Source organism: Chaetodon auriga, chromosome 6, assembly GCF_051107435.1.
Source record: "Chaetodon auriga isolate fChaAug3 chromosome 6, fChaAug3.hap1, whole genome shotgun sequence".
NCBI lineage: Eukaryota > Metazoa > Chordata > Actinopteri > Chaetodontiformes > Chaetodontidae > Chaetodon > Chaetodon auriga.
In genome coordinates this window covers 5,125,950-5,140,419 of record NC_135079.1, presented here as the reverse complement: position 1 = coordinate 5,140,419, position 14,470 = coordinate 5,125,950, and the positions used below count along the sequence as shown (strand labels likewise).

The 14,470-nt window shown below is 44.4% G+C and overlaps 1 protein-coding gene across 2 annotated transcripts in view; it reads left to right on the top strand.

Moving 5' to 3' along the window:
- Positions 1–14,470, top strand: part of map1ab (microtubule-associated protein 1Ab) — a 65,247-nt gene that overhangs the window by 45,713 nt on the left and 5,064 nt on the right. For both annotated transcript variants that reach the window (XM_076732140.1, XM_076732141.1), the window contains 3 exons: positions 454–536; positions 1,302–1,439; positions 1,705–13,768. In XM_076732140.1, the coding sequence (XP_076588255.1) occupies positions 454–536; positions 1,302–1,439; positions 1,705–13,768 (12,285 nt within the window). The remainder of the gene's footprint in view (positions 1–453; positions 537–1,301; positions 1,440–1,704; positions 13,769–14,470) is intronic.

Genomic DNA, 14,470 nt, shown 5'->3' with positions numbered 1-14,470 from the left:
TTTCTGTCTATGGCCACAGGTCAAGTGATGGAAAAGCATGAAATCAGGTTTAATGCCTAATATCAGTGGTAAATATTGGTCTCAGCTTAGCTTAGCTTGTGTTGTGCTCATAGGTTTAATTTTTAACTTCACCCAACAGATACCAGTGACCCATTTCCTGTTCCAACTTTTGTTCTTGATGCACAAGTGGGTTGCCTGCCTCTCTATAGTGGTTGCCCCACATACGATGCAGAATGCAGTATAGTAAATCTCCTCGACTCAAACACGTTTCCCAGATCAGGTCTGGATGTTGTCCAGCAGGATGTCTTCAGGCCAGACGGCTCAGCGTCTGGCAGCAGTGTCAGTCAACGTGTTTACCTCGTCCAACCTTCAGGCCTCGATGGAGTTGAAATCCCCGGGCTTAAATGCTTTATTCATGAAAGATTAACACCGTGTTTCGATCTTCTCCTGCAGGACAAAGAACTCTCCACCACAGAAGTGATGTCCTAGAGACTGTGGTGCTCGTCAACCCTTCAGAAGACACTGTTGTATCAGAGGTAATGTCAGCATATTGTGAAATATACAGTAGTTCCATGGTGGTTGCAAGCATGTGGTATATGTATTAAGAGCCAGCCTCCATTACTTTGGACTCTGACGGACACATTTATGTCAGTTCACTGTTAATTCTGGGCATTGTGCAAAATGAATATTTTTGCTAATGATACCAAATGATTTTTTTCTGTAGCCCAGCAATTATTAGATTTTTGCAAATGACATCAAGATTTGAGAGTTTAAAAAATCTGATTTCAGTATTTATTTTGTTGATAAGAATCCCTTAAAATTCTTTCAGAGAAACATTGGACAAAGGACAGGGTAGCATACTTTACAGTCTGAAAATGAACTTGTCAGTGTGTAAAGGTGACACTGTTCTTTAATTAACAGAACATACCTTTACATTTCTGTGCTGTAATTTCTTGTTCTGATAAGCAGCATATATGCCAGAATCAGTATATCTGTGATGAGCTTATATCAGCCCAGCCAAAAAATCATGTAAACATGATTTTCTATAAATTTTTAATGATATTTTCCCATAATAAAATACAGCAAAGTCGTAGTTTATAAATCTGGACAGGCTGGTGACTTTTGTGTCTGTTGGATTTTTCTGTATTCGTAGCCAGATCTTGTTAACCTTGACACAATTAAACCACATCATCGTTTGTCAGTGACGCAGGTGTTTCTCTCTCCATCCTGGCAATGCTGTCTCTCCTTTAACTGTCCTCTGTCTCCCTCTCTTTCTCTTTCTGTGTGTGTGTGTGTCCCAGATCCAGTCTCTAGTCACAGACTCAGCAGGACACAAGCTTCTGGTCTTGAGTGGTCAGAGCTCAGATCACGGTGGCCTTCTCCTTCAAACTGGGGTTTTCACCTACCAGACCTTTTCACGTGTCTTTGCTGATCCTGGGGTGAGTCAGATCTTCTGTCCTCTAACTCTTACAACAATCTGATGAAAAATTAATGCGTTTAAGTGCTTTAACAGATTACTATGAGCTCCATCTTTTACTTCCATAATAAAAGTAAAATTGATGATTTTGAGAAAATTCACACATTCCCTTAAACAAGAAGTTTACTTGATTCATGTACTTTTTATTTTGGGTGTCTTAACAAACAAGTCTCCCACATTAATGCATTCATCACTGACTGGTGTGTCTGGGTTTGTCCCTCTGGCAGGTCAGTGAATTACTGGGCACAACAGCCCCCAAGCAGCAGGCTACACTTACTGTGTCCTGCCGCGGGGAGGTGGGCTGGAGCTCCCTGGGACAGCAGCAGACCCTGAGGGAGTTCCTGGAATACAAACTAAACCCTGAGCGTGTTCTCCCCAAAATGGAGGGCGTCACCGAGTTCACAGAGTACATCTCTGAGACGGTCGACGTCCCCTCACCTTTTGACCTCCTGGAGCCACCCACGTCTGGAGGCTTCCTGAAACTGTCCAAGCCATGTTGCTACATCTTTCCCGGTGGACGAGGAGACTCTGCTCTCTTTGCCGTGAATGGCTTCAACATCTTAGTGGATGGAGGCTCTGAGCGAAAATCATGCTTCTGGAAGCTGGTTCGTCACCTGGATCGCATTGACTCAATTCTACTCACACACATCGGTGCTGACAATCTCCCAGGTATCAATGGGCTGCTTCACAGGAAGATAGCAGAACAGGAGGAGGAGCAGTCTCAAGGCTCCACCAATTATAGTGACTGGATGAAGAACCTGATCTCTCCTGAACTCGGCGTGGTATTCTTCAACGTGCCAGAGAAGCTCCGTATGCCAGAATCTAATCTTAAAGTGAAACGCAGCATCGAAGAGGCCTCGCTGACTCTGCAGTACCTTAACAAACTAGGAATCAAGCCGGAGCCTCTCTGTCGAGTTGTCAGCAACACCATTGAGCCCATTACTCTGTTCCACAAGATGGGAGTGGGCAGGTTAGACATGTATATTCTCAACCCTGTCAAAGAGAGTAAAGAGATGCAATTTTTAATGCAGAAATGGGCTGGAAACAGCAAAGCCAAAACTGGCATTGTGCTGCCCAACGGGAAAGAAGGAGAAATATCTGTGCCCTACCTGACATCAGTTACAGCCTTAGTGGTCTGGCTCCCTGCCAACCCTGCAGAAAAGATCGTCCGAGTGCTGTTCCCTGGGAATGCACCACAAAACAAGATCCTAGAGGGGCTGGAAAAATTAAAACACCTTGACTTCTTGCGCTATCCTGTAGCCACACAAAAGGACATTGCCTCAGGAGCTCCGCCCTCTGTTATAAAACAAACCAAGTTAAAACAAAGAACAGATAGCAAGGAGAGTCTCAAGTCCTCCCCGAAGACGACTGCAAAGGCATCAAAGAAAGAAACCGAAGGACAGGACGACGTGTCGGCCGCCACAGAGGCAAAGAGTGACTCTGTGAAGGAAAACATATCAGAAAAAAGAGAGGAGAAAAAGCCTACTAAGACGATCAAATCTAAAACTGATGTGCCAGAAAAGAAAAAACTCTTGAAAGAAAAATCCTTAAAAAAGCACCCCAAGGAAAGGGTGTCAAAAATGGATGAGAAAAAGGACAAGGAAAAGAAAGAGATCAAGAAAGTAAAGAAAGATGACTCTGCTAAAAAGGATGAAAAGAAGGATGTAAAGTCCAAAGAAGACAAAAAGAAGGACACATCCAAACCTGAGCTGAGAAAAATCACAAAGCCTGACCTGAAACCATTCACACCAGAAGTCAGAAAGACATTACATAAAGCTAAAGTCTCCAGTAAAGCCAAGACTGGAAAAATCAAAGCAGCAAAGGCTGAACCTGCTGAACCGAAGGTTGAAGAGCCAAAACCTGAAACTGCTCAACCTGAACCGATAGAGAATGGAGTTGTTGAGGGTATATCTGCTCCCTCAACTCCTGAAGACCTCACCAAGGATTTTGAGGAACTGAAAAAAGCTGAAGTTGTAGCTGTATCAGCAGAGCCAGCAGACAGTAACAAGGTTTCATTGGAGCAGACAGCACAAAGTCTTACCCAAGAGAAGCAGGAAGCACAAGAAACTATACCTGAAATTCCACCTGGCACAAAGTCTCCAGAACAGGAGGTCTCAGCCCCAGAAGCTGAAGCTGAAGACAAAGACAAGGAACTGACACAAAAGAGAGAAATGGAAGAGGCTCAAAAGTTTGAGGATGAGGGAGCAGCAACTCAGGATGAGGATGAGGAAGAGGAGGAAGAAGAGGCCCCATCTGCTCAGAAGAAAACAGAAGAGGAGGAGGAAGAAGATATGGGAATAGGTGAAGAGGAAGATGAATCAAAATGGAAGGAGGCAAAAGATGATGGGCTTGACAGGAAACATGAGATAGAAGAAATGGAGAAATCAGAAAATCTCTCAGCAATGGTTGTGACAAAAGAGGAGCTACAGGTGGCTCCACCCGAAGAGGAGGAAGAGGAGGAGGCAGTGGAGAAAGCTGAACTGGAGGAGGTTGAAGATTTAGATGTAATAGCAGATGAAGAGATCAAAGTCAAACCTGAAGATGAAGCTGAAGAGCAAATGGTCACTGAAAGCAAACCCACTGAAATTGTGACTGCAGCCAAAGATGAAGAAGAAGAAGAGGAAGAGGAAGGCTACCTGTCACATGTTGGAGGGGCCACAGCTCCCATAACCTCAATAGCTCAAGGAGCTGCTGCAGCTGAACCCATCTCCTTCATCCAAGACGAGACCATCCCTGGCTACTCTGAGACAGAACAGACCATCTCCGATGAGGAGATTCACGAGGAGGCAGAGGAGAGGATACCACACCTTCAATACGACGTCGGCGCCTACGACATCTCTGTCCCAGATCAAACTGAATCGTTTGTAAACATTCATGGCATGAGAGAGATGCAAGCTGCAGCTATGACCGAGAAGAGTTTCATCCCAGGTGTGCAGGAGCAAGTATCAGTGTTCACCAACATCATCACTGCTCCTCTAGCAGAAGAAGAGCATGTGTCGTCTGCAACGTCCATCACGGAGTATGACAAAATGTCCTCCTTCCCTACTTCTATCGCCGAAGACCAATCTGTGGCATCTGTCGCAGCACCTCAAGCTGAGGAACCACCCAAAACCCCCGTTCCCCTGTCAACCCCACCTGACGCTACTCAAGGCAAAGAGCAGCCACTGTCTGCAGGAACTCTTTCACCACCTTCTTTAGAAGAGGACAAACAATCTAAGTCTCCATCCGATGATTTACAACTCCCTGTTGCGGAAATAAAAGTGGGGGCTAAAGCTCCCGATGCTCCCGATGAGGAGGAGGAGGAAGAAGAAGAAGAGGAGGAGGAAGAAGACCAAACTCCTAATGTTGACATTTCACTTGAAAAACTCCAAGAGGGCTATGCTTCATCCCAGTTCGTACAGAGTAAAGAGAAAGATGCTGAAAAGCCTCCTGGCTCAGTGTCTCCAGTTTTGAAGTCTACACAAGACACCAAACCAGTCCACCTACCAGTTGAAGAGGAAAACATAGATGCAGTTGCACCTAAAGATAGTTCATCTGTTGTCCCTACTAGACCTTTTGGATCGGACTCAGTGACTTCAGAGAGTGAAGAGCGCTGCTTCAGTCCGGATGATATCACTGTGAAAATGGCCTCTCCTCCACAATCCGGACCACCGAGTGCAACTCACTCTCCACTCCGTCAGTCACCAGTGGAAGACAAGATGAAGGTTTTCCCTGATTTGGAGCTGCAAAAGCAAGAGGAGCTCCTTGTAGTCACAGCAACTGAGGACAAAACTAAGAAGAGCGATGAAGCAGAAACAGAGACACAAGAAGACGTTAACAAACAGAAAGCAGATCAGCATGAAAAAGAGGTTTCAGTATCTTTGGACAAATCTTTTGAGAAGGAAATAAAAGAGGTACCAGTGATGAAGGAGCCAGAAAAAGACACTTCATCAGTGCCAAAAGATGAAGGAAAACAGACAGAAACCATCCCTGTTGCTGCTACTTTAACAGAAGTTCAGCCGCCCGCGTTAAAGAGGGATTCCCTCATCTCATCTGGAAAAAGTGATGAGGAGGCTGACGAAGGGCTCAAAGGGAAAGAACCTAAACTACCTCTTCCAGGTGAATTTCCAGATGATGATAACAAGAAGGATGATGATGATGATGATCATGATGATAAATCTGCAGTTAAAACTGTCAAGGTGGAACAGGAGAAAGAAAAAGACGACACCTCCGATGTTATACAATTCAAGGATGAGCAGGAACAGAAATCTGTCACCCAGGAAGACGTTTCTGCCGTTAAGTCCATCACGGATGAGAAAGCAGAGAAAGAGGCAGTAAAGGATGATACATCTGATATTAAGCCTATCAAAGAAGAGCAAACTGTGAAGGACATTGTCACTGATAGAGCCATTAAAGATGAACAGAAAGAGCCTGAAAAAGACCACACTCCTGAGGCCAAAACTATTAAAGAAGCAGAGCCAGAAATTGTTGCCTCGGAGGCCACCCAAATCAAAGATGAGGAGAAGCAGAAAGATATAAAACTAGAGGATGATTTCGACCTCAAAACCAAAGGTCAGGTTGTTGAGACAGAGGTTAAAAAGGATGATGTGTCTGATACAAAGATTTTGAAAGAAGAGAAGGAAGTGACAGAGAAGGGTGATACTCTTGATATTAGCTCAGTAAAGCCTGGAGAGAAGGAGACTGAAAAGGTCCAAGCCACAGATATCAAACCTGCTAAAGAAGAGGTGGAGAAAGAGGCAAAGAAGGATGATGTGCACATTATTGAGCCTCCTAAAGATGAGAAGAAGGAGGAGACAGAACCAGCTGATATTAAAGTGATAGAAGATAAGAAAGAGAAAGAAAAGACAGATGTTTCTGATACCAAGCCCTTTACAGATGAGCAGCAGGAAAAAGAAAAAGACATGGGTGACACCATCGTTGCTAAACCCACCAAAGAAGAAGAAATTATTAGTAAGAGTGATACATCTGCTGTTACAGGGAAAGAAGAAAAGGGGCAAGAGATTTGTAAAGATGCTGTCTCAACCATCAGCCTTACTGGGGTGGAGGAAAAGGATGTAACAGTGAGTAAAGATGCAAAGTCAACCACAGAGCAAGAAAAGGAGAAAGAGACAAGTAAAGATGATAGCTCTGACACCAAACTCTCCAAGGAGCAGGAAATGGATATAACAACAAGCAAGGATGATGGTGGCCTCTTCAAATCTACTACAGAAGAAGACAAGGGGGAGGACACAAGTAAATATGATACTGCTGCTATAAAACTTACTGAGGCAGAAGAAAAAGATAAACTGCCCAGTAAGGAAGATACTTCTGCTATTAAACCAACAGCTGCAGAAGAAAAGGAGCAAGAGGAAAGTAAAGATGATACTACTGCCATCAAACCTATCAAGATGGAGGAGGAGCATGTAACAGTGTGTAAAGATGACGATTTCTCTGCCACATCAGCCAAGGTAGAAGCAAAAGAAACAATTAAGGATGCTGTTGAATCAGTCATGGAGGAAGAAAAGGGGCAAGAAACTTATAAAGATAAAGATGTCACTCCTGCCGTCAAACCCGCCAAGATGGAGGATGAGGATGTAATGAACGAAGGTATTTCTGCTGTCAAAACATCTGAGGACACAACAAGCACGAAAGAGGAGATTTTGGTTGTTAAACCCACCACGCAAGATGAAAAGGAGAAAGAAACTAGTAAAGATATCTGTGCTGTCCAATCAACGATAAAAGAAGAAAAGGAGAAAGCTGTAGATAAGGAGGAAACTTTTACTGCGAAACCATCCAAGGAGGAAGATGTGTCAATTCAGGATAGTGTTGCTATCAAATCCATCAAGGAAGAAAAAGATACAGTTGCAATTAAGGATGAAATTTCTGGTATGAAACCAACCAAGGAGGAGGAAAGCAAAGACACTGCAGGTGTAAAACCCCCTGCAGAAGAGGAGAAGGAGGTAGTTCAGGAGTTGAAAGATATTACATCTGATGTAAAACCCCCGAAGGAGGAGGCAAAAGAAATCCCAAAGGAGGAAATTTGTGATAAAGAAGTGAAGGTCAAAGAGGAAGAAAAGGAAAAAGAGAAAGAAAAAAGTGATATTACTGATTCTGTATCCATTAAGGAGCAGAAGGAAAGTGACATGGATGATACTTCTGTTAAAACCACAAAGGTTGATAAGGCATTGGAAGAAAGTGGCATTTCTGACCAACAGATAAAGATACAGGAGGTTAAAGACGAGGAGAAGGGTGATATCTCTGACCACAAACCCATTTTGGAGAAAGTAAAGGACAAAGAAACTGAACAAGATGACACAAAAAAGGAGAAAGAACCTGACTCTAAGGCTGAGCAACCCAAGGACATGAAAGACCAAGAGCCATCTAAAGTTGAAACCATCAAGGAGGAAAAGAAAGAAGTAGTCAAAGAGGGCAGTCATGATTCTGAATGCATCAAACAGGAGACAGAGGTGATGTCCACTCCAACATTTAGCATCAAAGATGAGAAAAAAGGGAAAGATGATTATCCTTCTGAGTCTGTTTCTAAGACGGATGATAAAAAAGAGGTAGATATTCCCCTGACTCAGGCCGTGGAAGAAGAGAAAACTAAAAAGGAAGATATTTGTGATATGACTATCCTTAAAGAAACCTCTGATAAGCTTACTGGAACGCAGAAAGAGCGGGAAACATTTGGTGCTACGTTAATAGAAATGCAGCAAGACACTTCTGTTACTACATCAAGTGAGGTCCTGAAACCAGTGACAGACGACATTTGTTTATCTCCCAGCCACATGAAGGAGGAGAAGAAAGAACAAGATAAAGAAGCAAAGGTCATTATTAGTCAAGAAGAAAAGATGGAGAAAGAAAAAGATGACACACACGTTGCTGAACTGAGCAAAGAACAGAAAATGGAAAAAGAACAAGAAAAAGAATACACCTATGGAACTAAGGAGATAAAAGATGAAAAGACAAAACCAGAAGAGGATGAAAAAATGATTAAACAAAAAGATGTTGCTGACACAAAGACAGATGAGACCACTGAGAAAGAAAAGTATGACTCCTCTGACACAGACCACACCAAAGAGGAGAAGTGGGAGCGAGAGGAGTTACAAGAGAAAGACCTGGACAAAGCCATTAAACAGCCCACACAGACAGCATTAGGAGAAGCAGCGATGGCATCCAAGTCAGATTACAAACCTGCATTTGTGGTCCAGTCCTCCGATGAAGACAGGGAAGATGAAGAGGAGGAGGACATTTGTATGGGAGGAGCTGGCTCCAGACCTTTGTCAGTTGAGCCAAGAAAATCAGACCATGACATCTCCTCTGCAGGTCTGCCTTTATCCCAAACTCCACAGACAAGTGACCAAACTAAACCACCATCAACAGAACAGACTACAGTGATCATACCAACACTTACAATGCAGGAGCCCTCTATTGATGAAGACATCAAGGAGTTTGGCAAAGAAGAATCCAAACTTTCACCTCAAGAGGGAAAAGACGTTGTAAAAGCAGAAACCACACCTGCACCACTTGCCAAGCCAGAGCCCTCCTTTGATATTGTCTCATCAAAGGAGGAGACGACCTCTATTCCAAAACAAGAAACGGCCTCTGAAATCCCAGCCGCTAAAGCAGAACCACTGTCAGACTCAACTGAGGAAAAGCCTGTCCTGTCAACAGTGTCAAGCACTGACAGTCAACCCAGGAGCTGTACACTGTCGAGCACTGAGAGCCAGTCCAGTGTGGATGAAACACCACAACAGAAACCGACTCAGACAAGTTCAGTAGTCAGCTCTACAGAAAAGACAAAGCTGGATGAGAAACCAGGAAAGGAAGCGGAGCGAGAGATGGAAGGAGAGCGAGAGTTGGCTTCTCCGGGATTATCACAGCCTTGTTCATATTTTATGCTGGACAAAGATTCTGAGGACTCCGTCCACGCTGAAGTGGTAAAATCAGACACTGCAAAAAAGGAGAGTGTTGATAAAATGACCTCAGAGAAGGAAGTGGTCAGTGGAAGTCTCGCAGATGAAAAACAAACCTTTGGTGCATCCAAGTATGATCCGTACGAAAAGCCTATTCCAAAGGATCACGACTTGGACTCCAGAGAAGAAAGTGAGGTCTCTTTAGGGTTTGATCAAGCCTCTGATATAGGTATCAATGATAACAGAAGAACGAGCCAGACAGAGGCTGGAGGAGCCATGTTCCTCCTGGATGATCAGTACAAAGAAGAGCCTCTGTCCTTCAGTAGAGTTGACTACAGTCCAGTGTCCCTCACAGAGAGCGAAAGGAGTAGCCACCACAGCCGAAGTGCCTCGCCTAAATATGAAGACAGAGAGAAAGGCCAAGAGGAAGAGAGGGAGAGAGAAGAAAGACCAGATACACCTTATGTTGACAAGAGCTTTTCATCCACAGAAATGCAAGATAACAAAATGTCCCAGGCTGCTGAATGTTATTCTTTCAGTCCAAAAGAGGACAAACCTGAGAAATCAGAGAAAGAGAAAGAAGATATGATGGAAGGTGCTGCAGCAGCTTTTCAAACAGGGCCGACAGGAGAAAGTGATAAGGTTCCTACCAGTGATGCTGTCCAATCAGCAAGTGCACCATTAAGACAAGAGACGCCCTCTCCGTCATGGAGCCAATCAGATCTTGGTCCTCAAGTTGCAGCTGCTCCCGTAGCTTTTGGAGAATTCACAGAAACAAGAACAACAGAAAAAGAGAAAGAAAAATCTGCTGAGTCACTCAAACACAAAATGGAGTCTTCTGATCATGAAAGAGAGGGATCTCCATCTGGTCGGCATTCACCTGCAGAAAAAGACATTATACCTCAGCAAGCATCACTTTTAGAGAAAGAAGAAACTTCAAGTGATTCAAGGACTGCACCTGCTGCCACAGTTTCAGGACATGAAGTCGATGATAATGTTTTGGCTTCCGACAATAGTCAAATTAGCAGCTCTGCCACTTGTAAATCAATGTTAGACTTTCCTGAAGGAAAAGAGAGCCTGATAGACAAAAGGTTACTTGTAGAGGGGGAAGACTTCAATGTTGATGATGATGAAGACGAAGATGAGGAGGAGGAGGAAGAAGAGGAGGAGGAGTTAAGTGATATAGATATGGAAAAGGGTGCCAGAGAACAGTCTGAAAAAGAAATGTGCCGACGTAGCTCTGATGATAGCGCTCCATTAGCAGAGGTAGAGGACTCAAATAAAAAGTCTCAGTTGTCTGAATCAATCATCCCTAAAGAGGAAAAAGTCTGTAAACCAACACCTGATGAGGTCTCAGCTTCTAAAGTCACAGAGACAGACAAGGAGGACATGAGTAAAAAACCACCATCTCCTGAAACAAAACTGCTCAAAGAAGATGATGCAGCTGGTGATACAGCCACATCCAAACTTCCTGAGACAAGGAGTGAAGGTGTAGGTAAAACAACTACATCACCAGACTCAAGTGCTCTCAAAACGGACGAAAGATGTTCTACTGTATCAGATGCCACAAAACTTCCTGAAACCAAGAAAGCAGAGGACACAGACAAAAAGCACTTGTCTCCTGAACCAACCACAAAGAGAAGGTTGTCATTGGCAGAGGATTTTACCTCTTCTGAAGTACTAGACTCAAGAAAAGGAGACGAAGACAGAGTGTCTCCATCACCAAGCGTTTTGACAAAGGAAACTTCTCAACCACTGTCCACAAGCAGCTTGACAGGCAGCTTTTTGCCACCTGACCATTCAGAGTCCACGTCCAAGACTACATCTAGTCCCTCCCCTCCGCTAAGAGGCAGCTATGCCGATATTGGACAGAGCAGATCTGGAGATTATTCTGAGCATTTTTATAGTGAGGAAAGTCAGGTGGGATTGAAGGAGGATAAGAAAGAAACCTCTATGCTCTCAGATGCCTCCCAGGTATCCAAGCTCAGCGAAGACAAATATTACAGCCAAAGAGACATCCAAGACGAAAGTCTAGATGAGAGGCAGACCACAGATATCACCACAAAGCATGAGGAAACTTCCTCATCATCTTGCACATACACCTCCTTAACATACTCTTCTTCAACATACTCCTCCACGTCGTATAGTTACTCATCCTCAGCTTCAACTTCTGCCACTTTGAGCCAACAGTTTGGAGACAAAGGTCAAACTTCCACCACACTATCAATCTCTGAAGTAAGTTCAGCCAAAGAGGAGCCATCTTGCACAAAGGGGTCTACCAGCTCCTGCTTTGGAGGGTTTCAGAGAGATGAATACATGGAGGTGACAACGAAACCTGCAACAAAAGTGTCTTTACCCAGTCAGTTTGATGAGACCAAACCATCATCTCCAGTCTTTTCCACCACTGCCAAACAGACTGAGGATCAAAGTGGTTCCGCAAAGCCTGAAACAGACACAAAGTCCAGCACTGATAGTTTCTATATGCTAGAAACGAAGATTACAACATCCTCCGCAGCACCATCCGTACAAAGTACCGAACCAGTAAAGGTGTCAGAGAGCTTATCCACATCAGAGGTTTGCTTTGATGTCTCTCCCCTCCAGAGGGCTGACTCCTCTGACAGGGTGTCCCAAGGGTCAGCAGAAGATGAGGAGCCTGATACACTTGAATTGGAGGACAGCACCCTACCGTGTCGTATTGAATGTCAAAAAATCAAAGTTGCTGAGCAAAAAGAGACTTTTTCATCAGTAACTGAGTCATATGTGGTAGAAAGTACCACACACTCCACAGAGACGAAGACAGTCACCATCACCTCTTCCTCTGTTGTGTCCAAACCTGATGTGGTGATGGAAACAACTCAACAGACAGCCTCAGTTACTCCACTGAGTGATAGTGGAGCTAGCAAAACCACATGTGCCACAACAGATGTGTCCAAAACAGAGGAAGACAAAGAGAAAAAGGAGAAAACACCAGAGGTAAAAGAAGAAAAGTCAAGTGGAGCTGTTGCACCTTTGAAGGAAGATGCAAAGGAGTCTGAAAAAGAAACAACAGAAAAAGATGAAAAGACAGAGACTACTAAAGAAAGTGAAGTCAAGCAGAAAACGGAGGATAAGAAATTGGAGGAAAAGACGTGTAAAGATGGTACAGAGGAGAAGAAGGCAACAGCTGATCCAAAAATGTGTGAAAAACCAGAAGAAGGTAAGAAAGAAGAGTCAGAAAGAGCAGAGGAGAAAAGCTTGTTGGAGAAGCCATCAGAGAGATTAGAGATCAGGAGAAAGAGCAGTATATCTGATTGGGAGTTACTACAGAGGCCTGATGACTACCCAAGTGCCCCTCCACCAGGTTATGGTGATGAGGAGGAGGAGGAAGAGGATGAGGAAGCAATGGAAGCAATGGAATGGATGGCCAGTGTCCACGGTACCTCTATGTCCTCCTCAAAAGATTCCTATCACACAGAAACATCTGCAAAGGCTGATCGTCCCTCTGATTTGGACACAGGGGCCACGTCCTCCTCCACCTCCCACCCAGGCTACTCCTCCTGCGAATATAAACATCGCAAAGGAGAACTTTCTCCATCATTTATCAACCCAAGCCCTCATCAGCTCTCCAGTGACGAGGGCGAGGGGAACGGCCATAGCGACCACTCCAAAGAAGGGGACGAGGATGACCAGGAGCAACACTCTGTCAAAAGGAGGTCACACAAGCAGAGGCGCCACCATGCTCCAAGTTATCATGGAGACGCTGGACAGGGGTCACACCAACTGCCCGGCGCCATGTCATCTGGTTTGGCTGTGACGCTAGCTGGAGAGGAGACACCTCCGACATCAGTGAGCGAGTCGTTGCCTTCACAGTCCGACTCTGACGTGCCTCCAGAAACCGAGGAGTGTCCGTCCATAACAGCTGAAGGAAATCTGGATTCAGACGAAGACGCTGAACATCTGCCGGTGGACAAATTATCTGCATCTGGGGCTGGAGGGGGTCACCGTCCTCCATCACCAAGGTCAACTCAGAAGACTCACGATCCCCTCCCAACCCCGATGAAGGACCCTCTTCCCCACCCTCCACACCCAGATGTGTGTATGGTAGATCCCGAGGCTCTTCTCAATGACCACAGCAGCACAGAGAAACTTCTTAAGAAGGAGCACAAGACCACTAAGGGCCTCAGGAAGGGCAAACCCAAGTCAGCCTCCCCCGCTCGTAAGGGGGAAGTCAGGAAGAGGTCCTCCACTCCAGTGAAGCAGACTTCCAAGGACTCCGCCTCCCCTCGATCAGCCTCCCTCAGGAGGAAGGACACAGACAGAAGCTCCAGGCTGATCAAGATGTCTGAGACCCAAGGCTCCAGGAGTGAGATCCTCAATCCGGTGAAAGGCTTGGTCAACGGTGTCAAGAGCAGCTCAGGTGTGTTAACAGATTTCCATCCTGCAGTTACCTTCAAAAGAATTTCTGGGCAGATTCACACTAGGGTTAGGTTTAGGGTTAGGCAAGTAGTGATTGTGGTGATGGTTAGGTTAAGTCGGCAGGAAATGAATGTAAGCCTATGTAATGTCCCCAAAAGTGATGAAAACCTAGTGTGTGTGTGTGTGTGTGTGTGTGTGTGTGTGTGTATAATTTACCAATTTTTTTTAAAGAGGGCAGTTTTCAAGTTTAATTTACTTGACAAGGATGTTTAAGTCTCATATTTGTGCTGTGCCTTTTCACTTCGTTCTAACATCTTATTTTATCTGTTGTTTTCCTCTGGTGTTAGCTTAATGAGCAAGGACAGCTAAATGTAGCAGTTTACCTCAAAAAGCATTTTATTTGCCACCTTTAGACTGACATGAGATAGTCAGTCTGTACGATCAACTTTTTCCTATGGTCTAGTGTGAAAAAAGCAAACAAAAATCACAATAAACCGTAATATTGAATCACGGTAGAGTCGCACAACTTTTGAATTGTAATACATAACTGAATTGGGAGATGCAGTCAGCATATTGTCCTAGCTCCATTTTATAAATGTGGTTAAGCTCTTTATTGAAATACACCTAACTACACTAACATATAAAGTGGCATTAGATACCATTTAGAAAGTTGTATTTGTGCTTTTTGGCTGAAAAGATTTAG